The sequence below is a fragment of the Pygocentrus nattereri genome, chromosome 3, assembly GCF_015220715.1.
Source record: "Pygocentrus nattereri isolate fPygNat1 chromosome 3, fPygNat1.pri, whole genome shotgun sequence".
In the NCBI taxonomy this organism is placed as follows: Eukaryota; Metazoa; Chordata; class Actinopteri; order Characiformes; family Serrasalmidae; genus Pygocentrus; species Pygocentrus nattereri.
Genome location: NC_051213.1, coordinates 45,693,386 through 45,714,668, shown reverse-complemented (window position 1 = coordinate 45,714,668; position 21,283 = coordinate 45,693,386). Strand labels below are relative to the sequence as shown.

The window sequence follows — 21,283 nt, the reverse complement described above, 5'->3', positions numbered from 1 at the left end:
CTCTTCTCACTTTTTCATCGTATCTCTTTTTTCCTCTTTCATTCTCTCCTCACTCATCAATCTCTCTCTCGCACTTATGTTCTTCTTTCTCTTTCTCTCACAATTCTCTCTGTTGTTGTCTTTCTCCATCTGTACTTTCCTCCTCTCACTCTTTCTCCATCCTCACGCTTTCTCTCACTGCTCTTTCTCTTTCTTCATCTTCACTCTTTCATTCTCTCTTCTCACTTTTTCAATCTCTCTCTCTCTCTCTCGCTCTCGCTCTCTCTCTCTCTCAAGGTCTCGAAGAAGGCGGAGTTTCGCAGCAGATTGGCTGAGTTGCTGCTGCAGCTTTCTGGCCCCCAGCAAACCCATTGCATTGTGGGAGAACAGGAGGATAAAATGAAGAGACAAGTGTAAGAACGAGAGTCGGGGGAGAGGAAGAAAGAGAGAGAGAGTCAGAGAGTGATTGAGGGTCAGGAGCGTGTGAATCGTAGCTCAGTCTGCCCGCAGCTATTCCGCCTCTCTCTCTCTCTCTCTCTCTCTCTCTCTCTCTCTCTCTCTCTCTCTCTCTCTCTCTCTCTCTCTCTCGTCTAGCTGGTATTGATTGGACACTGTCACGCATCTTTAAGGGCACTGTACCTTCCTCCACCTCCCTCAGCGTCACTCCATCAGCGCTCAGCAGTGGACGTGTAATAGCAAAGTTACGTAGCCGTTTCTCGCGACTGACACCTGCACCAGATCCATCATGTACAGTTAGCAGTGAAAAATGGATCAGTCTCTCACCTGAAGTCCGCGATTCTGCTGGAACATTAGAATCGATTAGGATTGATATTAATAATGTTAATAATGAGTTTTTTAAACATAATAATCCATAAAAAAGCTTAGTGTGCTGTGTTTGTTGTCTATATTCATACTGTAAATAGGTCTTCGAGTCACATTATCAGTATATTTTGTAATTGATTCTGAATCATATAGAAAGAATTTTACTGAATCAAATTGAATCTGGGTGAAAATTGCGAACAGATTCAGCTGAACTGTGGCAAAATGCTTTACTGAGTCATTTCAGTGCTTTTTGAAAGAATCAAATCAAATGTTGGTGAAATTTAAATAGCATGTTTCATTAAATCATTTCAGTGTGCTTTAAATTGTACCGAGAGAATCTAATCAAATTGACATTTGCTGGAATGCGAGATTCCAAGATTCATTAAATTCATTTTGATTGAATTGATTCGGTCCATTTCGCATCGTGCCAAATGAATCAAATCACATTGATCTGTAGCGTAATTTGACTGTGCATTTCTGTTCATTTGGAATTGAGCGAAGAAGAGTCAAATGAGTCAACTTGAACTGTGAAATGTTATCGTTTCAATGTATTTGTGAAATGTCGTCATTTCAGTGTATTTTAAGTCGCATCAAATAGAATTTTGGTGAAATTGGAGACTTTGTGATTCACTGAATTCGTTTTGATTCAGTCCATTTTGCATTGCACCAAATGAATCAAATCAAATCGATTCGTGGTGTAATTTCAAGTTGGATGCATTTCAGTGCAGTTTGAATTGAACAAAAGAGAATCAAAGGAATCAAATTAGATTTTGGTGAGATTTGAAACGTGATACTGAATTGAATCATTTCAGTGCATTTTAGATTTTACTGAAAGAATCAAATGAAGTCGCAATAAAAATTGAAGTATTCATTATTCACTGAATCATTTCAGTGTATTTTGAACTGTACCTGAAGAACGGCGATACAGTGTGAGATTTAATGATTCGCTGATTCATGTCATTTTGAATTGTATTTAATGAATCAAATTGAAGCTTTTCTTAAGCTGAATTGTTGAGATGTTAGAGATTTACACCCCTGGTAGGAGTGGTTGATGATGGTTGTTGTTGTTGTTGTTGTTGTGGCTGCAGGGAGGACACAGCAGAGCATCACAGGGGTCACACTCCAGCAGTGAAGGTAGCTCGTGAAGATGACCAGCAGAGAGAGGAAAGTAGAGAAGATGGAGGAAAGAATAGAGAAAGAGGAGGTCAAACACAGAACATCTCAGACAGCCCTGGACCACCAGACCCAGGTCTCACACACCCACACACACACACAGGTTCAGGCTACGTATGTCAGTGGCTCACTCAGGGGCGTCCATCTCCGGTTCCGGAGCTGGACGTGTAATTAAAATTTGACTGTGGGCCATTCCGCTTCTCTCTTACTTCTGGAGTTAAAAACAGAAGTGGCCTGAGGCCTGACGTAGGTTAACCCCGTCAACCATGAGCTTATTATTCAGTCATTAATATTAATGTGATCAATAACCCCCAAAATCAAATTTACGCAGTTGTCCCACTTCCCCCAAATTTAGCCCATCAGCTGCATGGCTAATGTAGTGAAGGAAGCTTATAGCCACCAGGTTAGCACTGTGCTAATCATCACACACTTGCCTCAAACCGTGTCAAGTTAAATAACCAGCTAAATAACCAGATTTTGCTTATGCGGTTTCATTTTAAGGATTACTTCACAACTCGAGGCAAGTATGTAATGATGCTAATTGTTGTACATGAGCTTTTACTACTTGTTATGTTATCTTAGCAGCTCCAGTGCAAAAAAAGGGAGCAAACTTCAACAAGCATGCCTTGGCTAAATGACCACAGCTGAAGAGTTTATTTCCAAAATGTCCTTTTGTAACACACTTTGTCTAAAATGTATCTTTATTTGGGTAATAAAGGCTGTATTAATCATAAAATAGCACTGACATTTCCCACTCCCAGCAGAGTTTGTTATAAAAAAAAGAACATTCATGAAGATAGATAGATAGATAGATAGATAGATAGATAGATAGATAGATAGATAGATAGATAGATACTTTATTGATCCAGAAGGAAATTTATCAACGTCTTGGCAACGTCGTTAGCAAATTTAGAACGTCACATTAATGCATTTTGAGATGAAACTCTTCCGTTGTTAATTGTATAAATGTTCGAGTAATTTAGTAACTACTAAGAATTATTCAGTATCTGCTATGAATGTATTAAACAGCTAATTTAAATGAATTAATATATACAGTACTATGAATTAATCAGTAATTACTATAAATATTTTATGAAATATTTAATAACTACTATGAATTATTTCATATCTGCTATAAATTATTCAGTTACTGCTATGAATTATTAAGTAACTACTATAAATTATTTAGTATCTACTAAAAATGATCCAGTAACTGCTGTGAATTATTCAGTAACTACTAGAAAGTATTTGTGTCTACAATAAATTTAGTAACTACTATGAATTATTTAGTATCTGCTATAATTATTAAGTATATTTTATGACTTACTCAGTATCTACTGTGAATTTATTAAGTAGCTACTTTAATTATGAATTATTCAGTAATTACTATAAATTATCTTGTGTCTACTATAATTTATTCAGTAACTGCTATGTATTATTCACTAACTACTGTAAATGATCTTTTATGACTTAATCAGTATCTACTGTGAATTTATTAAATTACTTTAAATGAATTAGTATCTGCTATAAATGGTTGAGTAACTACTATAAAGTATTTAGTATCTACAATAAATTATTTAGTAACTACTATAAATTATGTAGTATCTGCTATAATTTTAAGTATCTTTTATGACTTATTCAGTATCTATTATGAATTTATTAAGTAGCTACTTTAAATGAATTAGTATCTACTATGAATTATTCATTTTAATTACAATTACTATTATTCATAGTAATTACTATAAATTATCTATCGTCTACTATAATTTATTCAGTAACTGCTATGTATTATTCACTAACTACTATAAATTATTTAGTATCTATTATGAATTATTGAGTGTCTTTTAGGACTTAACCAGTATCTACTGTGAATTTATTAAATAACTACGTTTAATTAGTAACTACTATAAGGTATTTAGTATCTACAATTAATTATTTAGTAACTACTATAAATTATGTAGTATCTGCTATAATTCTTATGTATCTTTTAAGACTTTACTCAGTATCTACTGTGAATTTATTAAATAATTACTTTAAATTAGTATCTCCTATGAATTATTTAGTAGCTCCAATGAATTATTCACTAACTACTATGAATGACTTAGTATCCACTATGAATTATTCAGTAACTACTATGAATAATTAGGCAAACTAGCATGTAGTAAACTACTACTGCTGGAAATGATTCGGTATCTACTGTAAGTGGTTTGGTAAATACTGTAAGACCGGCACATTTGGTCTTTTTAACTAGCGTCTATGCTAAATAGCGTCTACGTTCCCATCCCAGACTCTGAATTCAGATCCCTCAAAGCATCCTGGGAATCGGTGAAGTTTCGCCTCAGAACTGTAGAAGGTCACAGCGACATCGTCACCTGCGTGGCTGCTGTGGACAACCTCGTGATTTCTGGCAGGTACCAGGAGCTCCTCTCAATCTGTGAGCGAAATTATGCGATTTGCGATGCTAACAGGCTGTGAAATGACTGAATTGACTGCAGCTTATCTCTCCCTCGCGCTCGCTCACAAGTCGCGATACAACGGTTAAGGTGTGGCACGTTCCCACGGCAACGGAGCAGCGCAATCTGGGGGGTCACAGCGGCGGAGTCACCTGCCTCAATGTGCCACCTGCAGAGTACTGCAGGAGTCTAGGTAAGGAAATACACTTAGACCTAGGCCTAAGTCTGGGGCTTGAAACAGGCCTAAATAATGTATTCCGAGTCTAAAACGTTCTTCTCTGCTGGAAAAACGAATGGCTTAAAAAAAACACAGCGCAGGGCAAACAATGTGGTTTGTACATATTTCCCATGAATTTCACTGGGTCCTCTATATTATGAGGCTGTTTATAAAGCTTTGCTTATACAATATAAGGACAAAAGTATTGGGACACACCTCCTCATTACTGAGGAGCGTGGTGCTGCAAGTGGACTCTGTAGAAATGCGTACTGTGGAGTGACGAATGGCGCTTCACTATCTGAGCCACAAATAATGTGACGTATAAACAACGTGAACCGCGCTGTTGGCCTGTTTGACCTGTTTTGGTGTTTGGGTCATGTTTCAAATGAAAATGAAATCACTTCAGAGACTCGATCACCTCCTGCTGTTTAGTCTATTGCATTTGAAGTAGTCCACTTTGTTTTGGGGGTAAATGAGGCCGCGGTCGGGGCCTTGTGTGATAAATCAAGCTGTGGATCAGCTGGTACTGAGGGGTAAATGACTAATGTTGTCCAGCAGAGTCTGACGGTCAGGGATACGCGACATGCATAAGAGAGAAATGACTTGAGCTGGACAAAGCTTCGTTTGCTTTTTATTTCAGTTTCCAGTTCCACCTTAAATGGTGCATCAGTTACGTTCAGGTGCCAGAATGTAACTGCTGCTCCGTTTAAGGTGGAACGGAAAATGACAACAAAATAAGAAGCTGCTGAATAAGAAGCCGACTTCTGATTTTGCCCATCTCTATTGGTCGAAAGCAATAATGACATGGCTTATTTACGTATTGTTCAAGCTTGCTTTTTAAAAAATCTGGTTTATTTTGGTTGTTAAAGATGGTTTTTATTGGGCATCCCAGTGTAAGAAGCCACCTACAAAAGTAGGTGGAGCATCTTAAATATGCAGGACAAAATGGGAAAAAAAACTCTAAATGAATCAATAAATAATAAAAAAAAAAAGTTTTATGTTGGAAATGGTTATAAAATAATACTATACATATATTTCCTTTTTCTGCAGGTATATATTTATTTATTTCTGTATTATACATTTCTGATTTTTTTAAATATTTTTTTCTGTTTATTTTTAACTATTGTTTGCTTTATTTATTTATTTATTTATTTTTTCATGGCTTCATTAATGAGGGGGCGTGTTTTTCACGTTCAGGCTTAGCAGTTAAGACCGGGAGGAGAAGAGTAAAAGAACTGCACGGACAGGCGAACCTGCCGATAAATAACTTTCGATGGCTTCCACAGGCAGTTATGTGAGAAGGGTGTTTTTGGCCATACCACCCAATACTCACACGTTCATGATGCAACCCAAAATGTGGCTCGGAGGACGCGGCTCTGCCGAGAGACATCGCTGTGTTCATCGCCAGTATCAGGCCGATAACAGCCATATCACCAAGCTGCCTTCTAAAGCTGTGCTTTCCAGACGTTATTCATTAAAGCCAAGCTGTGCAGGATTTGAAGGGGTGTTTTGTGGCCGGGGATAACTCACAAAAAATCAGATTTTCCCTGCTTAAACACACCTCGCTCAACTCAGCAGTTTATTATCAGGTTTAATTGTTACGACACAGCAAACTGCTGGAAACCAGCCCTCATTTCCCCACTCTGCTGTAGTGTTTCCTAAGGGAAAAGCCTTCTTCACACTCCTTGCTGATAACAGGCCCTTATACTGAGTAGTTCAATAACACAAAAACACAGTGGTGGAGTTGATTTTGGAGCTTTTGAATGGGGGAATCAGGTGGATCTGATTCGAGTTGTAGTCAAATTCTGTAGGACAGCCGCCAGGAACTCAAACAGAATTGTAGAAAACCAGATTTCTTTTTTTTTGATAAATGAATTTGCTGTTGTTAATGTTTCAGTACATACAAGTCCATGTAGTCCATATATGGAAAACAAGCTCATTATGAATTCATGTTGCTTGTGAAGTCACATCCATTGGTATGTGACTGCTTATTCAGTCTGCAGCACTTTAGCCACGCCCATTTGTGCTGGAGTGATGTGGAGTGTTGTTCCTGCATGCAGTCTATATCAGAAGTTATTGCAAAGAAGAGAAGGGAGAGATTAAACGTGGTGCTGTTTCTGGCTGTCGGGAAGAAAGAAATCACTGCAGCCTTCCAAAAATATCCAAAATACGCAATGTTGTAATATTATTGTGAGCAAAACTGTTTTGTTTTGTTTTGTTGATTTTCCAGCAACAAATAAGTTAACAACTTATCCGTTATAGACTCAAACTTAAGTATGAATAACATGAGAAAAAAAAATTACATCAGCATTATTCCATATATGTGTGTGTGTGTGTGTGTGTGTGTGTGTGTGTGTGTGTGTGTGTGTGTGTATATATATTCATTCATTCAGTAATCCAGCTCAATTCTTGCAGTTCCATATTTCCACCACAGGTGTCTCCAAATCGCCACAGTAGTACAGGTGTAATATTAGGAACTTAACTATTATCTACAAAAATGTAATTTAACTTAAGCTTAGTACATTTTAATGACCGTCGAAGTAAAATGACATCATCAGTTCTTCATTGAGATGTAAACAAAGTGATTTAGAGCGATTTATATGTGAAATCGTTCATTGTAGAGAAACTGACCTAGATGTCTTGACAATGGTGGCAATAGGGACCAGGGCTTGCAACGTCTACAACACTAATATAGGCATTTTATTTATTATCCAGAACCATCAGTGGACCTACACGTGTCTTCTGAGCTTTGTGATGTTGATGATGATGATGCTAAAACATGGACTCAAAACATCAGGCATAATATTCATAAACGTAATGTAAGCGTTTTGTGGAGCTTTTAGAGCCATTAACCTCTTCGGACGTCTGGTTCCCATCACCACCACTGTGAAGTAAGTTTCTCTAGAACTGAGCGTTTCACGTTAAACCACCCTGAATGACTTTGTTTACATGCCAATGACTTAATTATGCAGGAAATTAGTGAAACTGATGGAAATTCCCCTTGAAACCTCCTTATCGTGATGATGAATTGTTTAGCATATTAGACTAGGACAAGCCTGATGTTTGCTTCAAGGTACAGAATACTATTATGCATGCATATTATTGCATACATAATTACTGCATAGATGCATAGTTGCTTAGAAGCATGGTTACCTAACAATCTTGAGTGATATAAGAGAAATATTATGTTTTTGAGGCCTAAAGAAGCGACATTTTGTGGGAACAGCTGGCAGTTACATATGTACTACCAACTGCAGCTTGTCCATTTATTTCTCCAACACTTTCCACCCACCTCCCCTGTCCTGTCTGCGCTTTCTCTCCTCTCCTCCTTTCCATCTGTCCATCTCTTTGCCTGCCTTTGTCTGCCCTTTCTTCTTTTCGCATTGCTTTTATAATCATGCTCTTTGGCAAACTGCCTCCTCCCTCTCCCTCCCTCTCTCTCTCTTTCTCGTTCTCTGACTCTGTCCTGCTGTAGCATCTGCTCTGCGTCTGGGGGAGAAGGAAAGGTTCGTTCTGAGCGGCTCCTCTGACTGCTGCGTAAGAATATGGACACTCAGCTCTGGTGAGTCACGCTCAAGTTTTTAAACACTCATGCGTGCACATACATGCTGAGTAACTCGACTTGCTGAGTAACTCGACTTCACAGTGAAACCGAACGAAATCAGCTCTTGATATAAGTGGCCAGCCATGCAACACAATACAGTTTAATAAAAACACTCCGTACTGTGCAAAAGCCCTTCCCTCATTTCATCTCCACCCAAACAGCTATTAAGCACAGGTTATTTTTCAGCACCAGGGGAGAAAGAGCACAGAGTTAAACAGAAGTCTATTATAATAAAGGGAGATTCACTCAAAAGAGGCCCCGAATATTCTCTTCTAAATCCTGTTAGGAGGAAGCAGTCTGAACCAGAAACATGCCACATACTGTGACGTGTGCAATCTGTTGCATTACATGTGACCAGAGGTGTCAAATTCAGGTCCAGAAAGTAAAAGTCCTTCCCAGGATTTTGTTCCAACAGGCTGGCTTCTCTAGTTCGATCCCACCACCAGTAGAGCTGTCCAGCCTGTTGGAACAAAATCCTGGGAAGGACTTTTACTTTCTGGACCTGAATTTGACACCTCTGCATGTGACACGATATGATGTACCTGGACATTGCAAACGGAGGTTAAATGTCATGCCCTCATCGCTCCGACTCAGGGGCATCCTGGCTTGTCGGAAGCTCCATATACTAAGGAGCACTTTGCACATTGATCAGCTCAGATCAGCTCGTCCTAGAGAGAGTTATTACGGAATATTCGGGGCCTCTTTCAAGTGAATCTCCCTGTATAATTTTCAGTATTCATTGTGTCCACACTGTTCAGACTTACAAGTAACTGGTAGCTAGAGCTACTAGTGTGTAAGATGTGGGAAAACGATTCAACGCTGTGCTGTTCGTGTCTGTCAGGAAGCAGATAAATCAGTAGTTGGTATAGGGTAGTTCATAACTCCTCTGCCTTCCACACTGAGGTTCAATCAAGCACCCTACGCTATATTAATAAGAGTCCTTGGGCAAGACTCCTAACACTACCTTTGCCTACTACACACTTAAAAAGCTGGTTCTTCAATGGTCCTTTAGTAAACCCGATATAGAACCATTTCATGTTACGTGGCTCTTTATAGAACCTTTTTGAAAATGGTTCTGTACCACCAAAAAGGGTTCCTCTATGATTACACGCTTGACATCGTAACAATAGCAGATCTCTTTTTGGTGCTATATAGGACCACATACATTCTCCGTCAATCTGAAGAACCATGTCACCATGCAAAGAATCTTTTAAACATGAGGTGGTTCTAGTAGAACTCGTGGTTCTAAGTAGAACTGTTGCCTTTACTACAGAACCCTTGAAGAACCATTTTCTGTAAGAAATGACCAAATAGTCATTCAAATAAAACAGTGAACACCCCCAGTCAAATGGCATGTTTTGTTGACTTTGTCCAAATAAATATGGCATATTTCTGCATTGGAAATATTTAGACATTAGAGAAAAAAAACCCTAAAATATAAACGTGCCTTTTTGAACCTTTTTGAAAATGGTTCTATAGCACCAATAAGGGTTCTTTATGATTACACGCCTGACATCTGAAGAATAGCAGAACCTCTTTTGGTGCTATATAGAACCGTTTCCCGAAATGCTCTATAAAAGCACATACAACACACTTTCTAAGCATTTCACCACGCAAAGAACCGTTTAAGCACGAAGCAGTTCTAGAACAGCTCATGGTTCTAAACAGAACCTTCGCTTTTAGTACAGACCCCTTGAAAATCCGTTTTTGAAGGGTGTACCTCTGTAAAAAATCATCAAATTGTTAATCAAGCGCTGTAAATGTAAATAAATGACTGCAGACCTTTAAGGATCCACGTTCTGAAAGGAGTTTCTTTTCTCTGATAAATTGCATAAAAATGATGCAGCCGCGTACGAAACTTTGGACACCCCCAGTCGGACGACCTGCTTTGTTGATTTTCTTGGTGAGAGTAAATCTGGCATATTTCTGCTGTGGCATGCAGCTTTTTTTGAACACATTACAGAAAGAAAACACCATATAAAAAGTGCCAGGCCACGTTATATGACCATTTTTACCAATATACAAATAAACAGTAATTGTGCATTAAAATATGCAGAGGTTTGTTCTTTGTGCAGGGTGTATGAACTTATTTTGAACTTTAAAATCAACAAAAACGTCACTTGAGCAGGGGTGCCAAAACTTTTGCAGATGACTGTATATAAAATAAAAAGCTCCGAAATCTTCTACTGTGATCTGAATGATTAGGCGAAACACCCAGTACCGTCTTGACCGTGTCGGTGTGAATATTGCATGTATGGTATGAGGCTGTGAATGTGCTGTTGACGTTTATTACAGTGAAATCACGCCATGCGTGTTTATGTCTCTTGGCAGGCCAGTGCGTGAAGTCAGTCTACACCTTTAACACTGTCACAAGCCTGTGCTTCATAGCGGCTGGCGGGGGCTACGTTGCGACGGGCTCAGGTGAGGACGTGTGTGGGTGTACAGTTGCGTGTATGCTGTGTGGTTCGCTCTGTCAGTGTGAGGTTGACCGATGTGGCTGTGTTTGTGTGACAGATGCAGGGAAGCTGCAGGTGTGGGACTGGCTCTCTCAGGAGAACCGTCAATCAGTCAACGCACACCTGGACGCGGTCACCACGCTACAGGTGGGCGGGCGCCATGGCAACGGCGCCGGGCTGGCACGCGGGCGCCTTCTCTGCCTGCTCGTTAGCGCGGCATCGATCCAGCACATATCAAATTTTAATATTCCGCTCCTGCAGCTTAAAGCTCAAACTGGGCTTGAAGGCTGGTCCTTAGAGGACACATACAGAGTCGAGCCCTTATGTAAACCTCCCTCTCCCCACGTTTATCATTTATTTATTCTCAATGATATTTACACTACCCTTTAAATGTCTGGAATCAATGTTTTACGAATATAAAACTGATTAAGTTGCAGATAGATGCATAAACTGACACTAGGATTTGAATCCTCTGCACCTTCACAGGTTCCACCAGGGTTCAGACAGTCAGCGGTGAACAAGTGGAAATGTTAGAGATGGTAGATGCATGAAGGGAGCTTTTAATAAATAATAAATATTAATAAAGTTGAAATAATGTAATGACAAATTTCAAATAAATTTAATATCCAAATTGCATTTTAATAGAATTCATATCCAGAATTCATTTAAAAAATTTCACATCCAGAATGATGTTTTAATAAAAATTTATATTCAGAATCATTTTGGAAATAAAACTAATACCGTTAATAACGTTCTAATAAAAGCGAGGTTCTAATAAAATGAATATCCAGAACGCATTTGAATATAATAAATATCCAGAATGAATTTCTAATGAAGTTTTCCATAATGACATTTTTATAAAATGAATATCTAGGATGATTTTTGATAAAACTAATATCCTGGTTGAATTTTTAATAAAATTAATATTCATTTTTTAAATGAAATACAATTAAGATCCAGAATGTCATTTTAATAAAAGTAGCATCCACAGTGAAGTTCTAATAAAATGAATAGCCAGAATGAAGTTTTAGTCATTTTAATATCCAGGATGAAACAATTGGTCTCCAGAATGAAATTCTAATAATATTCCTATCCAAAATGAATTTCTAATAATTTATACACAGATGTTTAAAATGGAATTAATATCCAGAATGATCTTTAATAAAATGAATATGCAGGATGAAGTTAAAATAAAATTAACATCCAGAATACATTTCCAAAATACATTTGTGCTAAAATTTATAGCCAGAGTGTAGTTTTAATTAAATTAATACTCAGAATTGATTTATAATGAAACCAAATTCCAAAATGAAATTATTTTTTAAAGTAATATCCAGAATAATTTTCTAATAAAATTAATATATAAATAGCTTCGTATTTCAAAAGTGGTGATCAAATTTTAAGGCAGATGGTTTGACAAGAAAATCCAGATAATAATAAATAATAACACAAATAATTATAATCGAATTTCTATGTAAAAACTGCTTGTTGTAACCAACATGGTTAAAAAGTTCTAAATACATGGCCAAAGGTTTATGGACAGTAACAGCCTCCTATATATGGCCAAAGGTTTGTGTAGCAGTAACAGCCTCCACTCTTCTAGGAAGGCTTTACACTAGATGTTGGAACATTGCTGTGAGGATTTGATTGCATTTAGCCAACTCGTACCAAAGAATGGATGGAGCTCCCTCACTCCAGTTCTGGTGCTCCACTGCCCAATGCTGGGGGGCTTTATACCCCTCTAGCCAGGTGCACCAGAGCGTCCCACTCTATTAATTCTATTAATATCAATGCTTATCCTTAAAGTAGCTGAATTCAGTAATAAGAAGGGCTGTCTGGATATTTTTGGGCATATTGTCTGTCATATATACATATATGTGATACTTGACTGTTCATACTATTCTATACAAATCAGTGATCCCAAACTTTTGAACGTTATGAACGTAAACCATTTATTATTTATTTATCCTCAAAATAATTTATTTATTAAGAGTTTGAGTTGTCATGGAAACACGTTGGCACTGACCCTCCCTCCCCCACAGTCCCAGGGTCCTCTGGTGTTCAGCGGCTCGGTGGACGGCAGCGTGTGTGTGTGGGAGGTGCGCGACGGCGGGCCGGAGCCTCTCCGCAGGCTGCAGGGCTGGGGGTCAGAGGTCACGGGCTGTGGCGGGGGCGAGGAGGCCGGCGGGAGGCTGAGGCTGAGCGCCCGCGGCGACCACATCTTCCTGGCCTGCGGACGAGCCAGCATCCGCGTGCTCAACTGGAGGACGGGTCTGAGCTTTTTGTTAACATTCCAAACTAACGTGATGCTCCGATTAAAGGAATAATTTGAGGCAAAATCTTGACTCGATAGCAGTGACTCCGTTTTTCCCACTCGCCGCACACGCAGCCAGTTGACCAAGACGCGTTTGGAGTCCGAAGTTTGCTTCTTTAGTTTTGCTCTGGAGGCCAATGTAGCGCACAAGTAAGCTTATTGCAAACCATTAGCTTCATGCATTCTGCAGGCCTAAATCCCCACGCAGTTACCTCACTTTACTACACAGACGTTACTCTTCTGCTGTGTTTTGAAGGTTGGAGGATCTTTTGAAAAGCTAAAGTCTTTTTTCCACTAGCTGGTGAATGCGGAACAGACACCGAATGCGAACGTTACTGTCAGAAAGCCGAGTATCTTACTGCAGCTGTATAACTGTAGTAACTGTCTAATCATTACAATGTAGGGAATGGATTAAATAAGCAAAACATCATCAATTTAGATTAAATGTGGGTCACATACAAGAGACGACAAGCTAAGCTGCCATTAGTTACTTACCTAGTTACTTTAGTTCTGTTCACTGTACTTTGCACTACGTTGTATTCCTTTTTTTTTCTTTCCGATCTACGCACATCTACGTAATTTCGTTCTAATGCGCTTTTTTACGTTGTAAATATGAATGACAAATTTTTGAATGTCTGTCTAAATCTAACGTATGGCTAAAAAGGTAAAAAACACCCCAAAAGTGTAAGTTTTGCTCTGAACAAAGTAAGAATCGCTGTTTTGTATGTTTTTCTTCGTTGACTGAGCTAGAAATGACACGAATGCTACCTTATTTATTAGCCTACAGGTTAGTGGCTAGGCTGGCACTCAGCATTGCTTGACACCACAAGGATTTCCAGTGGTAGCATGCTGGGTATTCAGTTCCCGAAAGATTTAACGCTGCTCCCAGAGGAAATGAAGATGTTTTGCCCGCTCCCACCTGCACAGGCGAACTGACGTCCAATATCTGAAATAGTCTATTCAGAAATACATTATCCTCTGCTGAAATAACACGTGGTCATCAGGATGACTGTGAAATTCACGAAACGGCGTAAGGAATTTAACCACGGAGCGGCCGTTTTTGGTATTTTAATGGGCTTTTATTTTGATATGTCTGTCAGACTGAAGGCTCGGTCATCTGTGCAAGCTATAGAATTTGCGTGTTGTTCATGTGACCATTTGAGAGAGATATATATATATATATATATATATATATATATATATATATATATATATATATATATATATAAATGTAATGTGTACGCATATATAGTGATGGTTCTACTTTATTTAGGCTATTCATTCATTTGTGGGATTTCTCTTTATGCATGCTCGGCCTGCTCCTGCCTACAGTGGGCTGGTTTCCCATGCGCAACACTGAAAATTACTCCTGCGCCACAAGACATTGTGGCAGGTCCCGCGGGCAATAGAGTGCACACCTCTATTTCAGACCCCCAAACATGTCTTGGCTGATCGATTGCATTCGGGTTCAGGTGAACATTATGTAAATTAGATTTTTTTTTTTTACCCCCTTTAAAGCCGAAACGTCCTCAATTGCCGAATGTTCGAGCCCCAGGTAAGAGAAGCTTAACGTTACCTGCGAGCATCTTTGCGTCACACTCAGCACAGCTACGGTTTTCCAGTCATTATCCTGCCAACCTGTCAGCTCTCCCAAGGCCCCCCGTCAGCACCAAGCGTTTAGTCGACATCTCGTTTCATGAAACGCTTCTTGTGTGTTTGCCATGCTGAATCCTGTTATGTTTAATGTTTCGCCGCCCTCAGTAGACTCACATTTGTTCTGCGGCCCCGAGGCTGTTTAACGGATTTATTAATGGAATGCATCATGGCTGGGCCCATGCGCTCGCAGCAGCTGCGCTGAAGTCCCAGCGGCTGGGGGAGAAAAAAAAGGAACTCAGAAGAAAGCCTCCTCGCTCCAGGGCAGCAGGAAATTTCAAAAACATCCGGAACGTTCATGTCTTAATCCCGTCTCTCCGGAGCGAGCCGGGTCTGGGGATATTTCTTCTGAAGGGTGTTGTTATCCCAAAATCTGTAAACAGTTACACCAGATTAATCAAAGTTGCTGGCAACACGTGCAGAAGGCTGGGATGTGATGATCTCATTGGGGGATGCAGGGTGCACTAACGGTGGCACTTCATCATAGCAGGCTACATTTAAGAAACACTACGTTTAAGGCAGGGGAGGAAAAGTGTGAGGCTAAAAAGCCAAATGACAAAACAAAATGTAAAAATTCTGTGGTTTTTTTTCATGTTTTATTTTAGCACAAGGGATTTTAGAATATCGCTGCTGATTTTCAGTTTTTGGCAAAATTTGAAAAAACCTGTTGTCCTTTACGTTGTATGTGAAGTTCATGATGAGTGGACCAAAAGAAAAGGCCCAAAATTACATAGAAAAAAGTCTGGTTCCATTGACTTGCATTAAAAGCCAGGGCGTTTTTTCTTCTCCTGTAAAGTTATTATTTTGGAGATATGAAGTTTTGTTCTTGTTCTTGGCGTGATATAAAGCATATTCAACCCCGTGGGCACACCTGTTACATACGAGATCAATCCAACATCAGATATTTTGCAGTTTTCTGCCTTTTGACTGACTTTGTATATATTCAAACGTTAGAGCCCTTTAATTTATTTAATATTTCCCAGTCAAAACATCCTTTAAGTACGGGTGATTCTGCATCAGCACAAAAGCAGAAAATCTATATTTACAGAAATGCAACAACTAATGCAGTGGCAAAATTTTCAGTATTTACTTTTATTTCTGCTTCGCTTCTTTTCAGCAGACCTCCTTTCAGTTTTTCAAAGAAGTCTGCAGGGATATTTTTCCACACCTTTTTTCCCCACTTATGTTCCTTTAACTTTCTCCTTCCTTAAGAAAGTGTATTTATTATCTCAGAAATATCCCCTGAAAAATGAACAACTTGTTCTTAATGGCTCTTTTAGATAAATTTAGATTTAGATAATTAGATAAATGAAGATTAGTGTCTCACATTTGCACAACATTGTGTGCATAAACGGGCATTTCTTTTCTCTATCTTATGTATCTGTTGCTGCTTTCAGGACAAAACCTTGTATCTCCTAAAGGTAACTTTACAGTACAAGGAAAAATGTTCTTAACTTTTAATTTTTAACTTTTAATAGAGAATTTGTCTTTTCCGAGTCATTTTCAACCATTTCTCTTAGTCCAGTTGTCATGAAATGTCAACGCAACATAAAGGGCAACTAGCTTTTATAAATAATGTCAAAAAATGAAAAACAACAACATGTATGATGTATGTTGAACTGTTTTGCCTGCTGACCATCTGTTTTTATTTTGTCCAATTGATTTTAGGTACGGTGAGCAGATTAACCAATCACAGCAGCACTGCTGGCGTCACAGATTGCGTCGATCAAATACCGGGGGTTCTGATTGGCTCAAGCTTTGACCTCACCACTGGAGAGAGTACGCTCAACTGTAAGTGAACGTCCTCAGGAAATTTTGGAGAGAATATTTGAGGAGGCTGATTCTTTGGTTCAACCCGTCTTTCTTTTTTTCCTTTCTTCTTTTCCTCTGTCAGTGTTTTCTCTTCCTCAGTGCAAATACCTTGTCTCGCTGACCAATTCAGATTTACCCAGAATCCTCTGCTTTGCGGCGTGGCTCACACCAAGCGGAGGTCATCGCTGGGTCACTGGGGGTCGCGATCTCACCGTTTGGGAACAGCTTCAAGGAAATGTCAAGAAGAGGTATGCTGCTAATTAAACTCCCAATGCTCCTCCCACTTTGTTCCCCCACCAGACTGCTCCACGTCCATCAACCCATGAAAGCAGTACAGTCAAAAAAAGTTTTCCCCAGCTCCAAATCAGTTGCTGCAAGGAAACCGTGATGCTGGTCAGTGTTAGAGAATGACGAAAAATGAGTAAAATTAATATCATATTGTTTTTTGCACAAAAGCACTTCCCAAATAACAAGACTAGTCCAAATGTTACCTATTGCATATTGTAAACATTACACTGCACATTATAAATATTGTAAAAGTGATTAAAACAAAAACATATTTGCTGGCTTATAGCTTGGCTGCTAACAATTATTTTAGTAGTCTTTATTGCTGCTGCAGACATGAAGCCAGATGTTTGTTAGCAGTTTGAGTTAAACTGGAGGTTTATCCCTCGTTTTGAGCATTGTGGCACAAGTGGCGAACCGGAGCCACATCGCAGAGAGGGCACAGAGCATTTATCGGTCCATATTTCTATTGTTTTCTCACAATGAATAACAAGCAAATGTCCGCCAAATCAATGTAAACATGCATTATCAAGTTCATCATTTGAGCATAGCTGTTATCCGTTCGGCCAAGGACATGTAAGCAACTTTTTTTATCACTAGCCTCCTAGAAAACTGGGTCGTAGCAAAAAAGGTTCTATGACCTGTAACAATGGCAGAACCATGTGGTTGGTTAGTGTAGCGGTTAACACCTCTGCCTTCTATGCTGTAGACTGGGGTTCAATCCCCACCTGGGCAAGCACCCTACACTATACCAATAAGAGTCCTTGGGCAAGACTCCTAACACCACCTTGGCCTGTCTGTGTAAAATGATCAAAGTGTAAGTCGCTCTGGATAAGAGCGTCTGCTAAATGCCGTAAATGTAAGAACCTTTTTTGGTGCTAAACCAATTCTTTAAAGAACCATTTACAGCAGAAGAACCATTTATTCAGTTGCTATGGTTCTGTATTTTCTCCAGCACATAGTCTTTGAGTAGAAGTTGAGCCGCAGTCTCTCGCCAGTGTACAGAACAGCAGGACGATTTGTCACCACAGGGTTTTGTTAAATTAAATTTTCATATGCACTGCAGATGAACATTTATATGGACATTCGGGCCAGATTCATATAACGCGGTGCTAACAGTGCTACACATCATGGGGCACAGTAAATAAGAGTTATTCTTAAAGGCCTCTTTTCCACTGGCAATGGAAGCCAAACGCTTCTCAAGGCCGTACTGTGCTGTGGCGGACTTGCGAGACCGGTTGTGACTGGTCCCATCTGTTGTCCATGCCGCTCATTCGTAGCCGGGAAATACTAAATAAATACTACATAAACGAATGGCTAACTCCTAACAGCCCGATAGCTACACACAAAGCAGCCACCACAACACACGTTTGATTGCGTCACTTCAACGTCAGTCTCATTCTTTATCTTCTGAACAGTTGATATCTGAGCTTCTGTTACTGAAACTGAGCCTTTACTTCGGAGAGTTAAATCTGTAGCCGGCTAACTGTAAAGAAACGTTCCGACCTCTTTACAGTGGTGGCGATGTGAACCAGGGGTTGCCATGTGTAAAGCACAAATATAGCCATTTTATTTACTACCCAGAACCACCAGTGAACCTACACGTCTCCTGAGTGTTTATTTGTGGTGGAGATGATGGTAAAATAGTCATAAGTCTGAAAGGAATAAAAAATTGGGACTGTTTTGCCTTCCAACACCCCGTATGTACCCCTCTTCCATGAACGTATTTTGAAACATGCATTATTCTCTAACATCAGGCAGTGTATTCATGACCACCTCGAGTAATGACCTTCTGTGAGGGAGCTTTTCAGAGGGAGGTGGACGTCTGGTTCCCATCACCACCACTGTGAACAATTCTGACTTAGTAAGTGTCTCGAGAACAGAATGCTGGGAGAATTTCGCACCGAACCACTCCGAATGACTTTGTTTACATCTCGACCATTAAATTGCGTGGAAATTTTTCAAGTTTGATGGAATCTCCCTTGAAACTGTTGGAGTTAGTTTTCCATCTAATTCCAGTATTTACCATCCTGAAACCCTCGGTCAGCCTAGACATGTTTGGTGCCTGACATTTGCATCTTTAGTCGCGTTGAAGCTGTGAGGATAGTGTAGCTAACAAGTAATGGAAGCTTATATCCACCAAATGGCATCATGCAGATTGCATGCTCACTATATGACATAAAATGCATAGCCAAAATCAATATTAGTAGCCATATGTTAGTCCATTTTATTGATAACAGAATGTCATGCAGTGTCAGTAATCTCATAATCATATGAAACTCTTGTCACTGGGGTGGGACCCTCAAGGGCGCATCTGAACCATAATCCATTGAAATGATCTGTTCTAAGCTGGGTTGACTCCACACACTCCGTGTCACCTCCAGGCTTTTATTCTAATGTTTGGTTTTAAAACATTAGGCTATGAAAAAGCACAGATAGGTACCTGGAAACACTGATTTAAGGTTCACAATTGGACCTTTAAACCACTGCTGTACCTTTGAGGGCACATTTACATAGTTTGGACCCTGATGAACGTGAGATGTACCTGCACAGCACCTTTATTTCTAACAGCGTACAAAGTGATGCCTATAAGCTTCCGTTACTTGTTAGCTACACTATCGTCACAGTGCACAAGCAAACTTTTGGCACTAAGCATGTCTCGGTTCGTCCGCAATTGGGCTAAGTGTTCAAACTGTGGCCAAACTATCGCTTTAGCATTCAGCAATGTTCTCTCAGCCAAAAGCCCAAATATTACAGTCACCCTGCAGCACAGACACAGTCACTAAATCACACATAATGAACTACCTGCCGTCTCTATTACCACGTGCCGTTCCCACATATTTCACTCTCTCAGCTACTAATGGCGATCCAATAATTTAGTCGATATGACCTTTCAGAAAGCCCGGGTTACGTGTTCATCGAAAAAGAAGGATCGACTGGAGTATCGACAGGCGAATAATATCCGAGCATAGTTAAAACACGCCGTCTGGGGATGCACTTTTAATAACTCTGTCGTAGCAAGTACAGTTAGGATTCCTCTTCTGACAGTAATAACTTTGAGCTTTGTGCTCGTTGACGGCACGGTGATGTGGCAATAAGTGCCAGCGTGCGCGCTCGTGTGAGTAATGCTTCATTGGTGTCATCTTGACATTTCTGTATTACACGTACAGTACATATTCTCATTAAACGGCTGAATCACAGCACGGCGAGGCAGTAATAACAGTATAGTTGCTAAAGTGTAAGCCCGCTTTGAGGACACGCAGCAGCCTTCATGGCGAAGGTGGGACGACAGCTCGTCATTAAAAACAGCAACAGGTCAAACTGGTCATTTAACGCTGTCATTGTTCATTGTTCCCCCCCACTTATGTTTTATATCTTTGTATCTGCAAACTTGGAACTTGATAGAAGAAAGCAAAAACAATCTCTAGAGACAGAAGAAAAACGGCTGGAATTCGAGATACAAGTGAAGAATATAAATAGGTTTGGGTTTCCGTAGATAGATCTATAAAGCTACGTGTGTGTGTGTGTGTGTGTGTGTGTGTGTGTGTGTGTGTGTGTGTGTGAGGTTTTGTTCTGACAATAGTGATAACAACTATATATATATATATATATATACATACACACTGTGATTTATTCACAGTAATTAAATCATTTCATTTACACTTTTTAATTATGTACAAGCAGAAAACCATGAAGCAGTGCCATTACAGCGATGTCTAATTTAGAAATCTGTTAATTAAAACAGCACTGCGATAACATATGTTGAAATATGAATGGGAAAGCTCGTCTTGCTCAACATGTCGTTCTGCACAGGCACATTAGCCAGAACAACCCGAAAAAGGATGTTTTTCATGCGTTTCTTGAGCCAAACACTACAAACTGTTCATGAGGTTGTGTCTGGTTTTATCAGTGAGTTCAAATATGTGTTTAAAACGGTAATTTAACCTTCAGTTTCGAATATTTGGGTCTCTTGCCGTCCAGCAAGTCAGCAGTCTGGTCTTGTGAACCGAGTGAACCGACTTTCCTGTGAGGACTTTGTGTTCACCCTGAGAGTTAGCTATGTTAGCGCCAAGCTAGCGGGGTCAGCTCAGCATTATATGGGATTTTAGTTGAAATACAGACATTTTTAGCTCATAACAGGCGTGCAAGTAACTTTTTTTACTTCGTATGTCTCGGTTACTTAATAACACTGCATTTAAGGGCTTGAAGTCAGTGTCTGTAGCGTTAGCCTGGTAGCCGGTTAGCTCTCTGCCTTCTGCTTAGCCCGCTGCTGAGAACCGAATCCAGTCATAGAGAGAATTTAACGCGTAAACCAGTTAAAGAGAGTCTGTGAGCAGCAACCCGTGATGTTCAGCCCGGCGGTTCATCATACATGTTCACAGAAACGCCTCAGAGACATTTAATGGGGAAAAAACAATAGCTAATTAGTTAGCACACTTTCTTTGACTTCGTAGCAAATGACACTAACCGGGTTTTTCGGCCATAATCTTGAAACACAGCGGTCATGTGAAAAGG

General features: G+C 39.7%; 1 protein-coding gene across 1 annotated transcript in view; it reads left to right on the top strand.

The window, feature by feature from the left end:
• The window catches only part of si:ch211-154o6.3 (uncharacterized protein LOC563854 homolog), a 28,623-nt gene that overhangs the window by 3,882 nt on the left and 3,458 nt on the right, over nt 1-21,283 (top strand). Inside the window, exons 3-12 of the mRNA XM_017706045.2 lie at nt 277-392; nt 1,890-2,050; nt 4,262-4,385; nt 4,499-4,620; nt 8,120-8,206; nt 10,580-10,669; nt 10,763-10,851; nt 12,747-12,975; nt 16,340-16,462; nt 16,566-16,731. Of these exons, the coding sequence (XP_017561534.2) occupies nt 277-392; nt 1,890-2,050; nt 4,262-4,385; nt 4,499-4,620; nt 8,120-8,206; nt 10,580-10,669; nt 10,763-10,851; nt 12,747-12,975; nt 16,340-16,462; nt 16,566-16,731 (1,307 nt within the window). The remainder of the gene's footprint in view (nt 1-276; nt 393-1,889; nt 2,051-4,261; nt 4,386-4,498; nt 4,621-8,119; nt 8,207-10,579; nt 10,670-10,762; nt 10,852-12,746; nt 12,976-16,339; nt 16,463-16,565; nt 16,732-21,283) is intronic.